General features: G+C 43.4%; 1 protein-coding gene across 2 annotated transcripts in view; it reads right to left on the bottom strand.

Annotated features, from left to right (window-relative positions):
- Nrbf2 (nuclear receptor binding factor 2) overlaps window positions 1–16777 on the bottom strand; it is a 19607-nt gene extending 2830 nt beyond the window's left edge. The window contains exons 1-3 of one of the 2 annotated variants that reach the window (XM_021174456.1): window positions 16580–16777; window positions 6628–6712; window positions 779–819 (exon numbers count right to left, since the gene is read on the bottom strand). In XM_021174456.1, coding sequence (XP_021030115.1) covers window positions 779–819; window positions 6628–6712; window positions 16580–16609 — 156 coding nt within the window. In that variant the 5' untranslated portion in view covers window positions 16610–16777. The remainder of the gene's footprint in view (window positions 1–778; window positions 820–6627; window positions 6713–16579) is intronic. The other variant, XM_021174457.2, reaches the window with a different exon arrangement.
- Window positions 16778–17021: the final 244 nt, after the last annotated feature.

A 17021-nucleotide genomic window follows, 5' to 3' on the forward strand; every position in this document is an offset into this window, starting at 1 on the left:
AAAAAAAAAAAAAAAAAAAAAAAAACAAGACTTAGGCACAGGGCTTCCTTCCCCCAGCCATATATAACAATATAAAGTCATCCAGAAACAGATCTCAAAGTCCAGGAATCTTCTAAGTATTCAAGAGACACAGAAGAGATTGGTCAGATTTCAATTGACTTTGACTAAGCAAAGTGTAGTCCATCTGGCTGCCCTGGGCCATTCCTGCTTCCTCAGTGTGAGCCAGTGTCAAAAGCCAGTGGAGCAGTAGGAAAGGTCCTGATGGGCTCCAAGGAAAAACCCCTGACTGAGACCTGTAAGTAATGGCAGGACACAGGAAAACATGTCTGGATGCCAATGGCAGGTGGCTCATTTCATTTCCTTCCTAAAATACACCTGCATATTTTTCAGTGTCACAATTCAAATCTCCACAAGAAAACATTGCTTTGAGGGAAGAAAAAAGTTTTTATTTTCAGCCAGGCATAGTAGCACATTCCTATAATCTCAGTACTAGGGAGACAGAGGTCTATGGATCTCTTGAGTTCAAGGCTAGCCTGCTCTACATAGTGTACACCAGGCCAGCAAGGACTATACAGTGAGACCATGATTGTTTTTTAAATAACGGAGGAAGGAGGGTGTGTGTGAGTGTGGTGCCTATGAAGCCAGAAGCCGGAAGCCGGCATCAGACCCCTGCCTGGCACAAATCCTGGGAATAGTACCTGGGTTCTCTTCTCTTGACTGCCGAGCCATCTCTCCAGCCCCCCAAAACACTTCTGCAAATACTATGAGCATGGCTCACCTGATCAGACTCGGTCAGCTTCATGGCTTCAGAGAGATATGCTAATTAAAAAAAGCAGAAAATTAATATATGAGTATCATAAGTTTGTAATTTATAGGTTAATAATAGGAATGTTTACTCGTCACAATACAGAGAACTGGTTTTCTAAGCAACTGTTCTAAAAAGGCAAATTTGAAAACAGTATTAACTTCTCCCAAAAGAATATCACTGGTAAACAAATATTCCCTAAGCCATCTTAATAACCGGGAGCTTTAAACCCTTTAAAGGTGGGGAGGCTCGGGACCTAGCCATGGCTGAGGGCTTTAAAGGTGGGGAGGCTCGGGACCTAGCCATGGCTGAGGGCTTTAAAGGTGGGGAGGCTCGGGACCTAGCCATGGCTGAGGGCTTACCTGGCCTAACAATGCAGAACAAAAAGATTTGAAGATTTTATGATGAAAGAACTAAAGATTTAATTAAACTGTTTATAGAAAACCAAGTTAAGTAAGAATTTACTGAGGTTCTGTGCTCAACAAAAATATCAAGAGATCCTCATGACTCTGTCCACCTGAATTATCTGCACATCTCTGTGGTCTCTTATGGGAACTATTTTTCTCGACTGTTTCTGTGCTATCCCAACAGCAATCTACTGCTATCATTAGGTGCGTAAGAGCCCTAAGCCAGACACTGTGGCACTCGTGGGATAGCATGGGGGAGGTTGACATAGGAGGATCACAATTTCAAACCCAGCATATGCTACAGACTGCCTAAACAAAAAGCCTTTAGATATGATAATATACACTGTGCAGTATAATACCATTTAAGAAGACACACCTTTCTTTAATCTTGATCAAATTCTGGGTGATTTAAACTGTTGAATTTAAATAGGCAATGCTGCAATCTTTACATTTTCTCGGTGGGCTAAGCTGACATAATTTGGATGTATCTTTGTTCAAAGTTGGGTCTCAGGCAATGAAGAGTACTGGCTGTTCATCCAGAAAACTGGGGTTCAATTCCCAGTACCCACATGATGGCTTACAACCTTAACTCCAATCTGAGGGAATCCTTGCCCTCTTCTGGCCTCCTTGGGCACCAAGCATAAACACTGTGCACAGGCACATATATACAAACAAAACACCCATAAAATGAATAAATAAAAACTTTTTAAAAAATACCACAATGTAGCCCAGGCTGCCTTCAAACTTAAAGGTGCTGACTTAGTGCCCTGAGTGCCCGCTTTCAGGGTTGGGACAGACCAGCTTGATGGATCTTGATGTCCCTGAGAGCACCACGGCACACAAATAGAGGTCAGAGGACAGTCTGTGGGAATCACTGCTCTCCTTCCACCATGTGTTCTGGGATTAAAGTCAAGCCATCAGGCATGGTGGTATATACCTTACTTGTTCTTGCTGTCTTTCCTTTGTCAAAGTTGATTTCTGGAGCTGTCAAGAGGGCAGAACAGCTAGAGACACCCACATTTGATCCTTGGATACCACTCCCAACAATTATCCTCTAATCTGCACATATGCCTATCTCCCTCACTCCAACGTACACAAATAAAATAAATAAGAAAGTAGATTTTCCTCAGATATTTCTGCCTGTGATGGAAACTTATCCCAGAAAACTAGAACTAAGCCTAGAACCACTGTCATTCAGAAGTGACTGAAGTGACTGACACCCACAAGTCTGAAAGTGTGGAGAAGGAAAGCTCGAGAAGACGGCTTAGAGAGTTGTCAGGTGGCGCTTAGTGGGGAATTCTGGTAAAAACAGCAGACCAAAATGCTGACCAGAATGCAGGAAATAAAGGCGGGGTTCCAGACGTTTTAGACAAAAATATATTCTGTCAGAAAGAGGAAGCCCTGACTAATAATACAGAAGCAAGGGCAAGCTCTGGCATATGAGAACTTGGAATTCACTTCACGAATCCCAGTCGCAGTCCTTCCCGTCCAGCTTTGCATGGCTTTCCTCATCACTTGCCTTTAGCTTCTGCACGCACCCATGTTCCTCTGTAAGGTATTTAACAGTCTTTCTGGAATAACTGGACTAAAGTCACAAGCGCTACTAATCCTGGGTCAGGCTCTTGCTCACTAGAAAAGTTTCTGAAACCTCTGATTTTTACACTTCCCTTTGCTGTCTGCTCTTAATCCAGATACCTTAATGATTTTTTTTTTTAATTTCACAACTTAGAATTTTCTGTCTGCCGGGTTCTACCAAGCCTGAGATTCAAAGTAAATGCTCCTTCTCCAGCACTACCATGTCTGCCAAGCTTGCACACTTCCCTTCCTCTTCCTGGCTAAGCCTGTATCCCAGCAGCAGCAGAGCACTGGGTAGAATGTGGCACAAGCTTTGCCAGCAGACAAACAAACAGGGAAACAGCATTTAGGACACACTGTGGGATTTCGTGTGACAGCCCATCATCCTGTCTAGCATGTGTCTCTCCGGAACTACAGTTTGCTGTAAACCACCTGTCTTTAACACCAGAATAGGTCTCACAAAACCAAGTTTAAACCAACTGGAAATGCTGACCTTGGCAGAGCACGGAACCTAAATTTAACAGGGCAGGATACCTACAATAATCCAAAAGTGCAAAGAAGGACCATACCACCACTTTAGATTACCCACAATAAAGCAGAGATGGCCCAGCCATTAAGAGCACTATGGCTCTTCGCTTTGGTTTCCAGCACCTAGGTAGGCTTCCTCCTCCAAGTCCAGGGAACGCAATGTCCTCCTGCCTTCAGTGGCACCTGCACAGATGTGCTGCACATCAACTCAGGCAGCCATGCATGTACACACAGATATAAAACAAATATTATTTTAAATTTTTTTTAAAAATATTGAGTGCATGGTCAGGGTTTCCTTCACAAAATCACACTTGATAATCTAATACTGAAGTTTATGAAAGAACTATCTCTTTTTTATTTAAAATTTTTTCAGATGACATATTTTGACCATATTCTTTTCCTTTCTAACTCCTTCTAGATCCTTTCCATTTCCCTACCCACCCAACTTCATGTTTTCTCTCTCTCTCAAAAAAAAAAAAAAAACTAAAAAGACAAAAACAAAACAAAACAGTTTATATACACATGTGTGCACACAAAAAACCCCAAAAACCAAAAAAAAGAAAAAAAAAAAAACAACAAAAAAAAAACAAAAGCCAAAAAAATATACAGTGTGTTTTGTGTTGCTGGCCAGCTACTCCTAGGCATGGGGCCTGCCCCGGAGTGTGGTTGATATTCCTCGTGACATTCCACTCAAGAAAATGTATTTTCCCTTCCATTGGCAGATATCAACTACTATTAGCTTCTTGGTTAGGTGTGAGATTTATTCATTTTCCTTCCTCAGTACTGGGACTTTCCTGTTGGGTTTGGAAAAGTCTTAACAATACTGGCAATTACTTCTCTTACGAGACTAATATTTAAAGCACATATTAAGTAAACAAGAGAAACACCCCCACCTCATGACCTCCAACTGTCTGCAAGTTTTTTGTTTTTTTTTTTAAATATTTATTATTATATCTAAGTACACTGTAGCTGTCTTCAGATGCACCAGAAGAGGGCGTCAGATCTCATTATGAATGGTTGTGAGCCACCATGTGGTTGCTGGGATTTGAACTCTGGACCTTTGGAAGAGCAGTCGGTGCTCTTAACCACTGAGCCATCTCTCCAGCCCCTGTCTGCAAGTTTTCTACCATTGTGGGAAACTAGACATTGTCCAGTCTCCCATAGTTGTTCAGTCTTCAAAGACAAAAGATCAGCTTAGGGATTTTTTTCCCCTCCCTTTCAAATTCTTCAGAATATCCTACACTTAGTGTATAATACTGTTGCAGGATATGTGATAACACCCTGAACCCAGACATTATGTTTCTAGTTGCAGTGTTTCTCAGTCCTTAGCACACACCTTTAACCCAAATAATGAAGGTAAAGTTAGTCTGTAGAAAGAACACCCGTTTGAAAGTGATGTCTAACTGCTGTGGCAGACAAAGTGACGAATCAGAGAAAACTCTGACAGAATAGGATATGGCCAATTATTACGAGAGAGAGGAGAGAAGAAAGGGAAGCTACTTAAGGGGTGAGACAAAGGGGGCCGCTTTAGCAGGAGAGTTGTACAGAGACAAGGTACAGAGAAATAACAAGCTGCACACCGGTGATGGCAGACGGAGCCAGAGGATTAGAGCAGATTGCTTGAGTTAGTTTGAGGCCAAGCGGAGCAATTCAGGACAGGCCAAGAGAAGCCAGATTCAATCAGTCAGCTTGGAGAGGAGTTTGAGCCAGAATAGCTGAGTTGAAACAGCCAACCAGAGATCAGAAATAACTAGAAACGTGAACTTAATCAGCTGTAAGTTTCAAAGATTGAAAACATTCTCTAATCCTAGATTATACTGTACAGAAGCTAGAAGCTTCCAGGACTAAGCCTAAGTTAGCTGAACAGAGGCAGTAAACCTCCAGATGACAATTACAACAGGTGAATATAAAATAAACTTACATACGTACGCTGGCTGATTCACTCCACTTTCACCTAGCACACACACACACAAAGCCTTATCTACTATGGTTAAAGGACCATGGCACTCATCAATATCATGGTTTTCTATTTAAACATGGTATACCATCACAGGGTTACACTACACATTAACAATCTAGTTAATACTATGGTTGAAGAGAGATTTAAAGACAACTGGTTTGGGATTATAGAAAATTCCACCTAATATAAAAATACACACACACACACATCTATTTATCTATCTGTCTGTCTGTCTATCTATCTATCTATCTATCTATCTCTCCATCCCTCATCTGGTGTTCAATTCTGTGATGCTTCTGTCTCTCACCCCAGGAAGTGTGAGGATTACAGGTGTGAGCCACTCATTTAACTAAAACTAGTTTACAATTTTTAGCTGGGTGTGATTGGCACACACCTGTAATCTGAACACTTCAGGAGGTTGAGGCAGGAGGAGTGTGCAAACTTGGGAGTAAGCTTGGGCTACATAATAAGTACTGTGCCAGGAGGTTATATTAGCAAGATCCTGAGTCAAAAAATTTTTTCTCTTGGTAATTACTTATAAGCAAAACATACAAGATATTTAGTCAAAGCAGTGCCCACCATGAGTTTGTATTTCAACAGTAAAATAACCTTCTTTTCCCTGCCAGAAAAGAATACTGCTTTACTCAGAAGGGAAGGAGAAGTGCTTTCCAGCAGCATGTTCTAGAACTGAGGTGGCACCACTCTAGATGAAACACGAGTAAGCACTCCCCACAAGGCTTTTGAGTTACCCAGATAACTGAGACAGAGCTTTCAGGCCCCCATATCTACTTATGAGACTAACCAGAAATTTTGGTAGGAAACCTATACATTCTAAATATGTACTTAACTGACACTCCATCTCTAGCCTGGAAAGCCAACAGCTTCATACCTACATGACAACTACTAGTAAGAAAGAACTTTTGTGGCCTGGAGATTGCTCAGTAGGTAAGAGCACTGACTGCTCTTCTGAAGGTCCTGAGTTCAAATCCCAGCAACCACATGGTGGCTCACAACCACCTGTAATGAGATCTGACGCCCTCTTCTGGTGTCTGAAGACAGCTACAGTGTACTTACATATAATAAATCTTTGGGCTGGAGGGAGCAGGGACCAAGCAAGTGGGGCCTACCAGATTGAGCAGAGGTCCAAAATTCAATTCCCAACAACCTCATGAAGGCTCACAACCATCCTTACAGCTACAGTGTACTCATATACATAAAATACATAAATAAATCTTGAAAGAGAGAGAGAGAGAGAGAGCCCCGTTTTGTGACAGGATTCCCCTGGAGGTGCAGGCTGGCCCCTCTCGCCTGTCCGCCAACAGCTCTGTTCAGTGTTTAAGAGAACCACTTACCTGTTGCCTTCCTGTGACAAGAAATCGCCTCTTCGTATTTCCCAGCAGCTAACAAACGGTCTGCTCGCCGGCTCTGCTGGTGAGCCTAGAAGACAAACATTCTTACTTCAAAATTATAAAACAAGACTCCTAAGTAAAATCAATCTTTTAACAAGATAACAGATGTTGTTTGTTTCCAAACAAAAAACTAAGCTATGAAAGGAGCCAAGCCAAGAAGCATAGCATCTGATAGGACACTATTCATAAGCCCTCTCTGGTTACTGGGCTTTAACTGCTATGTGGCCTCTGTTCTACTTAATAGTAGTTATTTTTCATGTGCAAGTCATCAAAGAAAAAAGAAAAAGAAAAGCAAATTTAGATATTCCTACTATGAAGGTACATAGATTAAATAGTGCTGACCTTCTTACATGGAACTTAAAATGTCCCAAAGAAGCCAGCCATGGAGCCACACATCCATACTGCTGGCACCCCAAAGGGGAAGCAGGAAGAGCAAAGTCATCTCCTAGTTCAGGTTAGCCTGACCAATGCAGCGAGACCATTTCACAAAGGACTAGGTGCTAGAAGGTCTAGCTCAGAGATAGAACATCTGCCCAGCATAGTAAGGCCTTAGGTTCAATTCCTAGCATGGCCAGGGGTGGGGAGAAGGGATACTCTCCCCCAAGGCTGGGCTTACATACATAGCTCAGGATAGAGCACCTATCAAGCACTTCCAAGGCCGTTAGATCACAAACTACAACAAACAATAACAACCACAAAAAAACATCTTGAATATCCTTATTTCACTTACAGCTTTGTCAACCTGTTTCCTTCTCTTAAAAGGCCAGTAACTTATGTTAATATTACAACATTAGATAGGAGGAAAGAAAGAGCAAGAGGAGGACCAGGAGGTGGGAGAGGAGGAAGAGGAAGGCCACCAGAAACATTACATATACTTATGGTGGGCCAAAGTCTTCTATTAGAATCGTGCTCTAACAAGCTTACAGATGATATAGCAAAGATGAAAGAAAGAAAGAAAGAAAGAAAGAAAGAAAGAAAGAAAGAAAGAAAGAAAGAGGAAAAGAAAAGAAAAGAAAGAAAAAGGGAAGGAAAGAGAAAGAGAAACAGGAAAGAAAAAAGAAAGAGAATTAAGTTCAGGGCCAGAGTGGGACCTTTTCTCAAACAAAAAGACACGCACAAACAAACACATGAATGGTAACTGTAGTTAGTTGTTTTTTGTTTGTTTATAAATCAACTTATCACAAGCTTGGGTTATCTGAGAAGAGGAAACTCAATTGAGAACGTGCCCTTATCAGACTGGCCTGTAGGCAAGCATATAATGGGAAGGCCAGCACACGTTAGGTCAGGGTCAACCCCTGGGCGGGTGGTCTTGGATTAAGAAAAGAGGGCTGAGTAAGCCATGCAAGAAATATTCTTCCAGTTCCTGCCTTGAGTCCTGCCCTGACTTCCTCAGATGATGAACTACAAACTGTAAAATCAAATAAGCCCTTTTTTCCTCTAAGTTGCTTTTGGCTATTGTCTTAGTCACTGTTTTACTGGTGTGAAGAGATCCTATGACCAGCGCAACTCTTACAAAAGGTAGCACTTGAGGACTTGCTTACAATTTTAGAGGTTAATCCATGACCACAGACAGGCATGGTGCTGGAGAAGTAACTGCGCACGTTACGTTCTGATCCACAAGCAGCAGGCAGACTGGGCTTTTGAGATATGAAAGCCCATCCCCAGCATCACCTTCTCCAATAAGGTCATAGCTCCTAGCCCTTTCCCAACAGTTCATCGATTGGGACTGAGTGAGCAAATATATGAGCCTATGGGACCATTCTCATGCAAACCACCACAATCGAGGTGTTTATCATAGCAATAGAGGCCAAAAGTGGCTCACAGACTGAATCCCGCACTTGAGGGTGGAAGGAAAGTTCTGAAGTACAGGACAACTTACCAGGAAAACAAAACCCCTTGTTCACAACAGCATTTTTTACAATAACCAAGTAGAACCGATGCAAATGTTCATAACAGAAGATTAGACAAATCAAAGTATAATGTGTCTGCTCAGTGGAATCTATTCAGCCTTAAATGGGAAGGTAATTTCACAAGATTATAAATATATTTAATCTTACTAAACTATGTTCATAAAATGGTTAGGATGGCAAACTTCATGGTTTGGGGGTTTGGTTGGTTGGCTGCTTGGCTTTTTTAAGGAAAACACTAATCTGTTCAGTTAGGTGTAAGATGATTTATCTTGAAGGCTTTTTAAGAAATGTGCCAGAAATGCTTCATAAAAATCATGTTTGCAACTGAGATTACAGATGTATTCTGGGCATGTTTATTGAGTCTACTCGATACGAAGCAAACACAAGTAGAAAGCAGCACACTTGCTTGTATTTCCCCTACTTCTAAATTTGTAAAGAAGAAACAAACAACTGTTCTTAAAGGCAGCATTGCCCCTATTGTTTCACAGAGCTTTTATTCATCAATTATTTGCAATAGCAATAATGCAAACTTTTCCCTAAATCTCAGCTATGATAGGAGCTTAATATGTTGATTTTAATCATGGAGACTTAGACTGAGCAAAAAATATGTCCTGAACGGTAACCACATAAAACATTCGGGGTGGTAACAGGAGGTGCAGATGTTTTAGACAGAGTCCCATGTCTTGCCTCTACCACCTTCTAATGCTAGAAATATAAACGGGTACCACCACACTGAGACCAAAGGGCAGATAGTTTAAGAAGACAGTATAAACAATGAGAGCTGACAGATATCTGCAGTGAACGGTGGTATTCAATCAAAGTCTTAGGCAGTAAGCAGAAACAGAAAAATGAATGAAGGTGTCATGTGCAGGTGCCTTCACCATTTTTAACTTAAAAAAAAAAAAAAAAGCCCACAGCTTTTCTTTTATAAAAGAAAACTTCCTTGAAACCCCACAGCACCTCATAACAAAGATAGGACTGCAGAGACCTAACCCTACCAAGAGCCATAATAAACTCTCATAATAAACCAGCTACATTCTTCCAATTTGCAGGGGCTATTTCCTCGCTTGTTAATAAAATTTTGACTTTGCACCAGGTCACTGTTTAGGAGCTGTAGAGAGAACCATTTGGGCATTTGTTTTAAAATGCAGAATTTCAGTCAGTAGTTTTGCAGTAGAGCTTGCAAGTCTACTGAAGTAAATCTGTGGCTGAGGCTCAGATCTTAAGAAAGAATCAAAGACAACTCAGGCGTGGTGGTGCAGGTCTCCAATCTCAGCACTTGGGAAGCAGAGACAAAGAGATCTATGAGTTTAAGGCCAGCCTGGTCTATAAAGCTGGTTCCATGACAGCCAGAGCTTTTCATAGAGAGAAGCAAACTAAACAAACAAACAAACCTAACCAACTAGCCAAAAGTGTCGGGGAAGCTAGGACAAAGTACAATCTTCAATGTTACAGATAATATCTGCCCTTTGGCCTCAGTGTGGTGGTACCCATTTATACGTCTAGCATGTAGAAAGTGGTAGAGGCAAGACATGGGATTCTGTCTAAAAAAATCTGCGCCTCCTGTCACCACCCCAAATGTTTTATGTGGTTACTGTTCAGGTAGTGGTTCACACCTCTCTTCCCTAAAAGGGCTGAAATAGGATCACAAGTTGGAGGCCGGCCTGAGATGTAAGCCACTGTCTCAGCTTCCTGTTCTCCAGGCATAGCGGCACACACCTATAATCCTAGTACCTGACAGGTGGTGAAGAAGAACTAGTTCTAAGTCGTCCCTAACCACATAATGAATTTAAGACCAGCCTGAGCCACACAAGACCCTGTCTCTAAAAAGGTAGAAGATACTATAGAAATCTATAGTCACCATTATCTTTTAAAGAGTCCTTAGAGGATTCCTATTCTAAAACTGTTCTGTTTAAACATTGTGATAAAATTATAGCCATTAAAATAAATCCACAAAATTGTTTCTTTAGAAATTCAAAGTAAAAAAACCAAAATCAAAATACAGTCTACCTTTCTATACACTGCTTTTCCTTGGCACCAGGATGCCTATAACAGATGCCATATTCTTATTATACTGCCTAGTTTTCTGGACACCTAAAAAGAATCCTAAACTCCAGATTTTCAAACCTCAAATATGTTCAGGTTTGGTCTGTTGCTATGCATTGTAATGCTAAGTGTGGGGGCCCTAAGACCTGGCTGCCCAGAGACAGTCCACACATAGACTCAAGTGACCCTATATGACCTTACCCCCCAAGTTATTTACGATTGGTAAATAAAGATGCCTACAGCCTATAGCTAGGCAGAATTAAGACAGGTAGTGCTAGGTGTTCCCTGAAGAGACCAGGAAGGAGAAAGAGGTGAAGAAAGAGGAGAAAGATGCCATGGGTTAGGAGTCAAGAAAATATGGTCCTGGGGGCTTGCCAATTGAATTATTGGAGTTAAGAGCAGCACAGATGAAACAAAGTAAGTAATAACTCTGGGTTATTGATAGGGAAGTAAATTCCAGTATCATAGAGAATAGGTCTGCCCTGTTCTTGTGCTGATTAAGGCTTATTATAAATATAAAGGTTGTGTGTGTCTTTTATCTGGAAATGAAGTGGTAAAAGGCAAGATAGAAACCCCAGATTTGGGATTCCCAACAACAGAAATCAGAAAGCAAGTATAACATAGCATCAAATGGTTGTAAATACAGGACGTTTAAGAGCAGCCAGGCAGAAAACACAAGGCTGAAACAGTTAAGACTCTATCACAGGAGATTCCCCACATGCTCCCAGACCCTGTACCACTGCTCTTCCTGCCTCTTTCTTTGGAGTCCAATAACTCTTTTGGCTTAAACTAAGACAAGTGGACTCCCATCATCTAAAGCCAACAAAAATCCTAGCAACTACAATTAGGGTGCTGAGTGAGTGAATTTACTGTCAAGAAGGACTTTTTTGCTTCTCTGGGATGCTTTTAAAAATGCAAGTTCAAGGCTACCTTTCTTAGCACGGTGTACCAGCATTCAGAAGGCAGAGACAGGCAGAGCTCTGTCAGCTGAAGGCCAGCCTGGTTGGTCTACAGAGCAGGTTTCAGGATGAAGAAACACCCCCCCACCACCACCATCAAAAAAAAAAAAAAAAAAAAAAATCCAAGTAAATGATACAATCTTCTATATCTTTCAATCTATTAATATCTATGACCTGGAGTGCTATATCAAAAGGAAAAGAAAAAAACAACATTCCAAATATTAGAAAGAAGGCGGAGAATATCTACTATACTCCTGACGTGTATGGTCATTGGTTGGGACCAAAGGAGACATATTACCCCATGCCCCAATCAGTCCACGAGCGCTCCCACAAACAAGGATCAAGCAGTATCTCCAAACACACGCGCAGAGTCACCTGTCTAATCAATACAAGAAATAAGTGTAAGGTAACTGCTCACGTGGTGAAACTGAGGCCCCCGTTCATGTCTACTCTGAAGACCAACACTGTCCCCTTGTATTGCTTTGTTATAACCTTTTCCCTTCCATCAGTTTCTAGTTTAGCTTGTTTTTCTTTTTCCATTTTTGGAAACTGTCACCATGTGCTGTTAGATGGTGAGAATCTGGTATAGGACCTTTCAAATCAATCTGGTGAATTTTGATGGTATTAAAAATCCAGAGGCTGAGCAAGATTTTGCTGACAGGACCCTGATATAGCTGTCTCTTGTGAGACTATGCCGGTGCCTGGCAAACACAGAAGTGGATGCTCACAGTCAGCTATTGGATGGAACACAGGGCCCCCAATGGAGGAGCAAGAGAAAGTACCCAAGGAGCTGAAGGGGCCTGCAACCCTACAGGTGGAACAACAATATGAACTAACCAGTAGTCCCAGAGCTCGTGTCTCTAGCTTTATATGTAGCAGAAGATGGCCTAGTCGGCCATCAGTGGAAAGAGAGGCCCATTGGTCTTGCAAACTTTATATGCCTCAATACAGGGGAACACCGGGGCCAAGAAGTGGGAGTGGGTGGGTAGGGGAGTGTGTGGGGGTAATGGGGGACTTTTGGGATAGCATTTGAAATGTAAATGAAAAAAAAAATACCTAATTAAAAATCCAGAGGCTGGACCGAAGGCTAAGCAGTAAGAGCACTGGCAACTCTTGTTTGATTCCCAGCACCCAGATGGTGGCTCAATAAGGTCTCAAACTCCACTTCCATGGAACCCAATGACCTCTTCTGGCCCAAGGCTCTAGGCTCATATGCGGTACACAAACATACATGAAGGCAAAACACTCACATACATATTTTTAAAAAAATCATCCAACATTAAGTATTACAGCACCTCATATATAGTAAATGTTATATTTTGATTTTATTTTAGGTGTAATGTGAGAGGCCCTATGTTTCTGCAGAAGCCCAAGAGGCTCTTTCACTGTACAGCAGTTTGACAGCTCCACACACAAAGCCAATTGCTATCAATCTGTAAGGACTTCTCAGTGCAGGTAAAGCAGATGGGTAAATAATGCCCTAATACAAAGCTCAATGATCTATTTTAGATTCTGCCTTCTAAACCCCACTATCTAGATTTAGTCTGCATTTCTATGTCATAATCTATAAAACTGGTAGCTCATGTCACTATTAAGGAAAGATTAATAATGAAGCCCTACTACTTTCCAACTGTTGGCTACAACTCAGCACTCCATTACCATCCCCCAAGCTCCCTAACCCTGTGGTGCTTCCCAGTAAGCCCAGCCCCGAAGATGGCACAGGATTTCCTTCCCTTCCATTATTTCCAGGCCAACAAATTCAGGTACACAGAGACCACACCTTGGCCCATGATATGAACCTTTTTTTCTTGGATGAGAGGCTTGAGAGCGTTAACAACTTCAGGCAAGATAAGAACTGAACACTGCAGAGGAGAGCTGTCACTCAACACTCCACACTCCCAGCACTCTTAAGTGGACAGAGAGAAAACAAGAGAGCTGGAGGATGAACACAGAAAAAACAAAACAAGTGTGGTTATTCAGTCACGTGGGCACTGCCTGCAGCAGTCCAGGCAAGCACAGCATGAACAACAGTCATGCACACTAAACCTGACATAACTGCCCACACTAGCAGCGCTAGAAATCACTTCACGGAACTTGTGACGCTTATTTGCTACCAATTGAATGCCAACAATTAAATGCATGGAAAGAAACACACACTAAGTGATTTTATAAGTTACAATTTTTCCATATTAAAAATTAACAAATGGGTGTGGTGGTACAGGCTGGTCAACACAACACTCAGGAAACTGAGGCAGGAGGATCACAAGTTTGAAGCCTGAACTCCACACCAAAGTCTGTTCTTAAGACCCTACCTCAAATAAGCAAATATCACAAAGGAAAAAACTGGACAGAACAAATTTATTTAGAATTGAAAGACTATTTTCCCTCAAAGGAAGTATAATTTCTCTTGACCAACTCTAAAAATTAGAAAGCTAGAACATTTGTAATAGCTACATATTAAAATGCAGTATGAATTCCAGCTACTCTCTTCTACATCCTGAAAACTCATTGTGAGGAGCTTAGCCTTGCTATAACCTTAACACACAATAAGAGGCACAGTGACACAGAGTCCACTCTAAAGAGCACACAGAAATGAAAACCACAAGTACATTAATAGGAAAGCACTGTTAGAAGCAGGTGATGACAGGCTGGAATGCAGGGTATTTAAGGGACGGACCTGAGCAATCATTTAATCCCCTCAGTTTAGGCCTGTTCACCAGCAAACCTCACACACACTTGTACTAAGTCCCAAGGATGCTCTGAGGACACGGGATTCTAAACCCAGGTACAGTAGTGAAGTTCCATATTATGCATTTGGAGTGTATTTCCATGACGAACTGTATGGTTTACGAGAATTTTCATTAAGTCACAGAATTTAGGGCTACCTTTTTATGTTGGGGGAAGACAAGGCTGTGGTGTACTCACTGACATTCAGAAACAAAACAAAACTTCAAAAATCTTTAGTCTAGGGCTCAGTGGATAAAGACACTCACACTCACTCACACACTCACTCACACACACACACACCCCGGTTACATGAGTTCAATCTCCAAACCCACATGGTGGAGGGAAATGACACTCCCAAGCTGCCTTGACTTCCACAGAAATGAAACCCGCACAGACACAAGTCCTAGTCTCTACACCTCTTTATCAGAAGCTTACCAATGCTACTCTGCAATGCACTTAAATCATTCAAGTAAACATCCTGTTACCTTTCAATGTTTAGCTAGGCTGAAAATCAGAAATCTTCAAAATCTCAAATGGCTTAAAAATTCAAACTGCCACATTTCTGAAATTTGTCACGTAAATTTTAGGACCGGATAATGGAACTGTGCTAGCTTCCTAATTTACCTATTTAAAACAGCAAACCTCAGCAGGGCCTGGAATCCCAACATTTAGAAAGCTAAGCTCATGACCAGCCTAGGCGACAGTGAGCTTGGAGCTAGCATGGCTCAAACACACAGTAGCAAAATCAAAGTCCCATTGCCACCAGCTGCCTCCTTTATCCCAGACTGAGGGATTGGTGCTCCAACGTCCACTGCCCCAGTTTCAGTGTTCTCATAGGGAACACTGAATACGCTTGTGGAGCAGGTAGCCAGCGTTAGGCTACACCCTGCTGCCAAATCAAGTGAAGCTAACTGGAAGTGAACCAGTGATCGTTCGGCAAGGACACTTGAACTTTGAAGCACTCGGTAAACAGCTGGCTACGACTAATAATATTCCTGTGGAGTTTTCCTGGTGAGCCACCCATACTTCACTACAAACTATAGTTGGCCACACAAATTCTCTTACAAACAAGAGAGGCTCGAGGTTATTTCCCTAGCTCCCCAAAACTCACCAGTGTAGCCTCATTAGCCTGAAGTGTAATCCACTTAGAAACGGACGGAGGGCCTAAATCTTGGGTAGATTTCTCGGAGCTGCAACCCTGGCGCCAGGGATGGAACCATAGCTTTAGGTGTTCACTCTCCAGCGTTGACGCTCAACACTCCCAAATCTCATTAAGTGACAGAGGCTTATGGTCTCATTGGAGCAACTAACTCTTCCAATGTTCCATCCATAACGTACAGTTCTACATGCCTCTTATATATTCAGTCCTTTAATCCTCACAACAAACGTGGGTTAAAAAAACAAAAAACAATGAAGTGAAAATTTGTTCAAGGTCTCTCGAGGCTATTAGGTGATTAAGCCCGAGTTCAAATCCATGAGTCTGGCTCCAGAAATCTATAGTCTGAAACCACAGACTCTGGCTTCTCTGCACAGCACGGACCAGGCTCTTCCAAGCCGGGAGGGAGGGCAGAGTTCCAAAGGAAGCAATCAATCCTTCCCAGTCCTGCTCTCAAACCCACCGCATCATCGCAAACCACCTACAGACTTGGGACTTGCAAAGTTTTACTCCGCAACACTAAGGAACCAGACGTCTGCATCTGAATTTCATAAACCTTTTCCCAGGAAACCAGACGATGTCCTGTGAACACACTTAGAACAGAACTGGGGGGGGGGGGGGGGGTTGGGGTTTTGTAGGGTTGTTTGGGGCGGTGTGTGTGTTCCTTTTTGCCCCAAACAATAATGACCCGGCCCCCTGTGTGTCTGTGTGTTTCTGAGAAAGGCAAACACGTCTGGTACTTTCGAGAGCCTTAAAGCAAAGGCACCGGGCTGCGGGGCGTGGACTGGGGTTCCGATCCAGCTGTTTCAGAGGGGCCTTCACTAGCCCAGCTGCGAGGGCAGCAGGGAAGGGGGGGGTGCGGTGTGCGAGGCGCGGCCCCGACACCCCGACTCTGCCCGCGGCCTGCAGGCGGCGGCTACGTGGCGCTGGGACGCGGTCCCAGCAGGGCAGATGCCACGGGCCCCGAGGGAGAGGCCTGAGCCCCGGGGATCAGGGTCCCCCATGAACTCGCGGCTCCCCCTTCAGTCCGGCTTGCCCCCCTCAGCCCGCGTTCCCCCGCAGCCTACCGGTCCCCGACTCAGCCCGCGACCACTCACAAGGTTGAGGGGTCCTTCCATCACTTCCATAGACCCCGGGGTGAGCAGCGGCCCGAGGCGGAGCGGCGGCGCCCGGGCACATGGAGGGGCGGCAAGGGCAGGGAGACGGGGCGGCTGGCAGGAGGCTCCTCGCAGAACCCGGAGCCGGCAGTGAGAGCCCAAGAGCGACGGCCGCGCCACTTCCGCCTCCGACGTCGCGTCGCGGGGGCCGTCCCGGCGTCGCTGCGCGCGGCGGCGTGACGTCACCACGCGCCAGCACGAGGGAGGGGGCGCGGCTGGGATGAGAGTATGGGGTGGGCGGGGCTAGGGGCGGAGCAACAGCTAAGTGACAGAAATCCCCCTCTCCTCGCGAGAGGGAGCTTTGCTAGACTTCGGCGGCGGCTGTCACATGATGAGTCCGGTCTGGCTAGTTGGTTAATAAGGTCACGCTGCACGTTTGACC

This window comes from Mus caroli, chromosome 10 (genome assembly GCF_900094665.2).
Source record: "Mus caroli chromosome 10, CAROLI_EIJ_v1.1, whole genome shotgun sequence".
Classification (NCBI taxonomy): domain Eukaryota; kingdom Metazoa; phylum Chordata; class Mammalia; order Rodentia; family Muridae; genus Mus; species Mus caroli.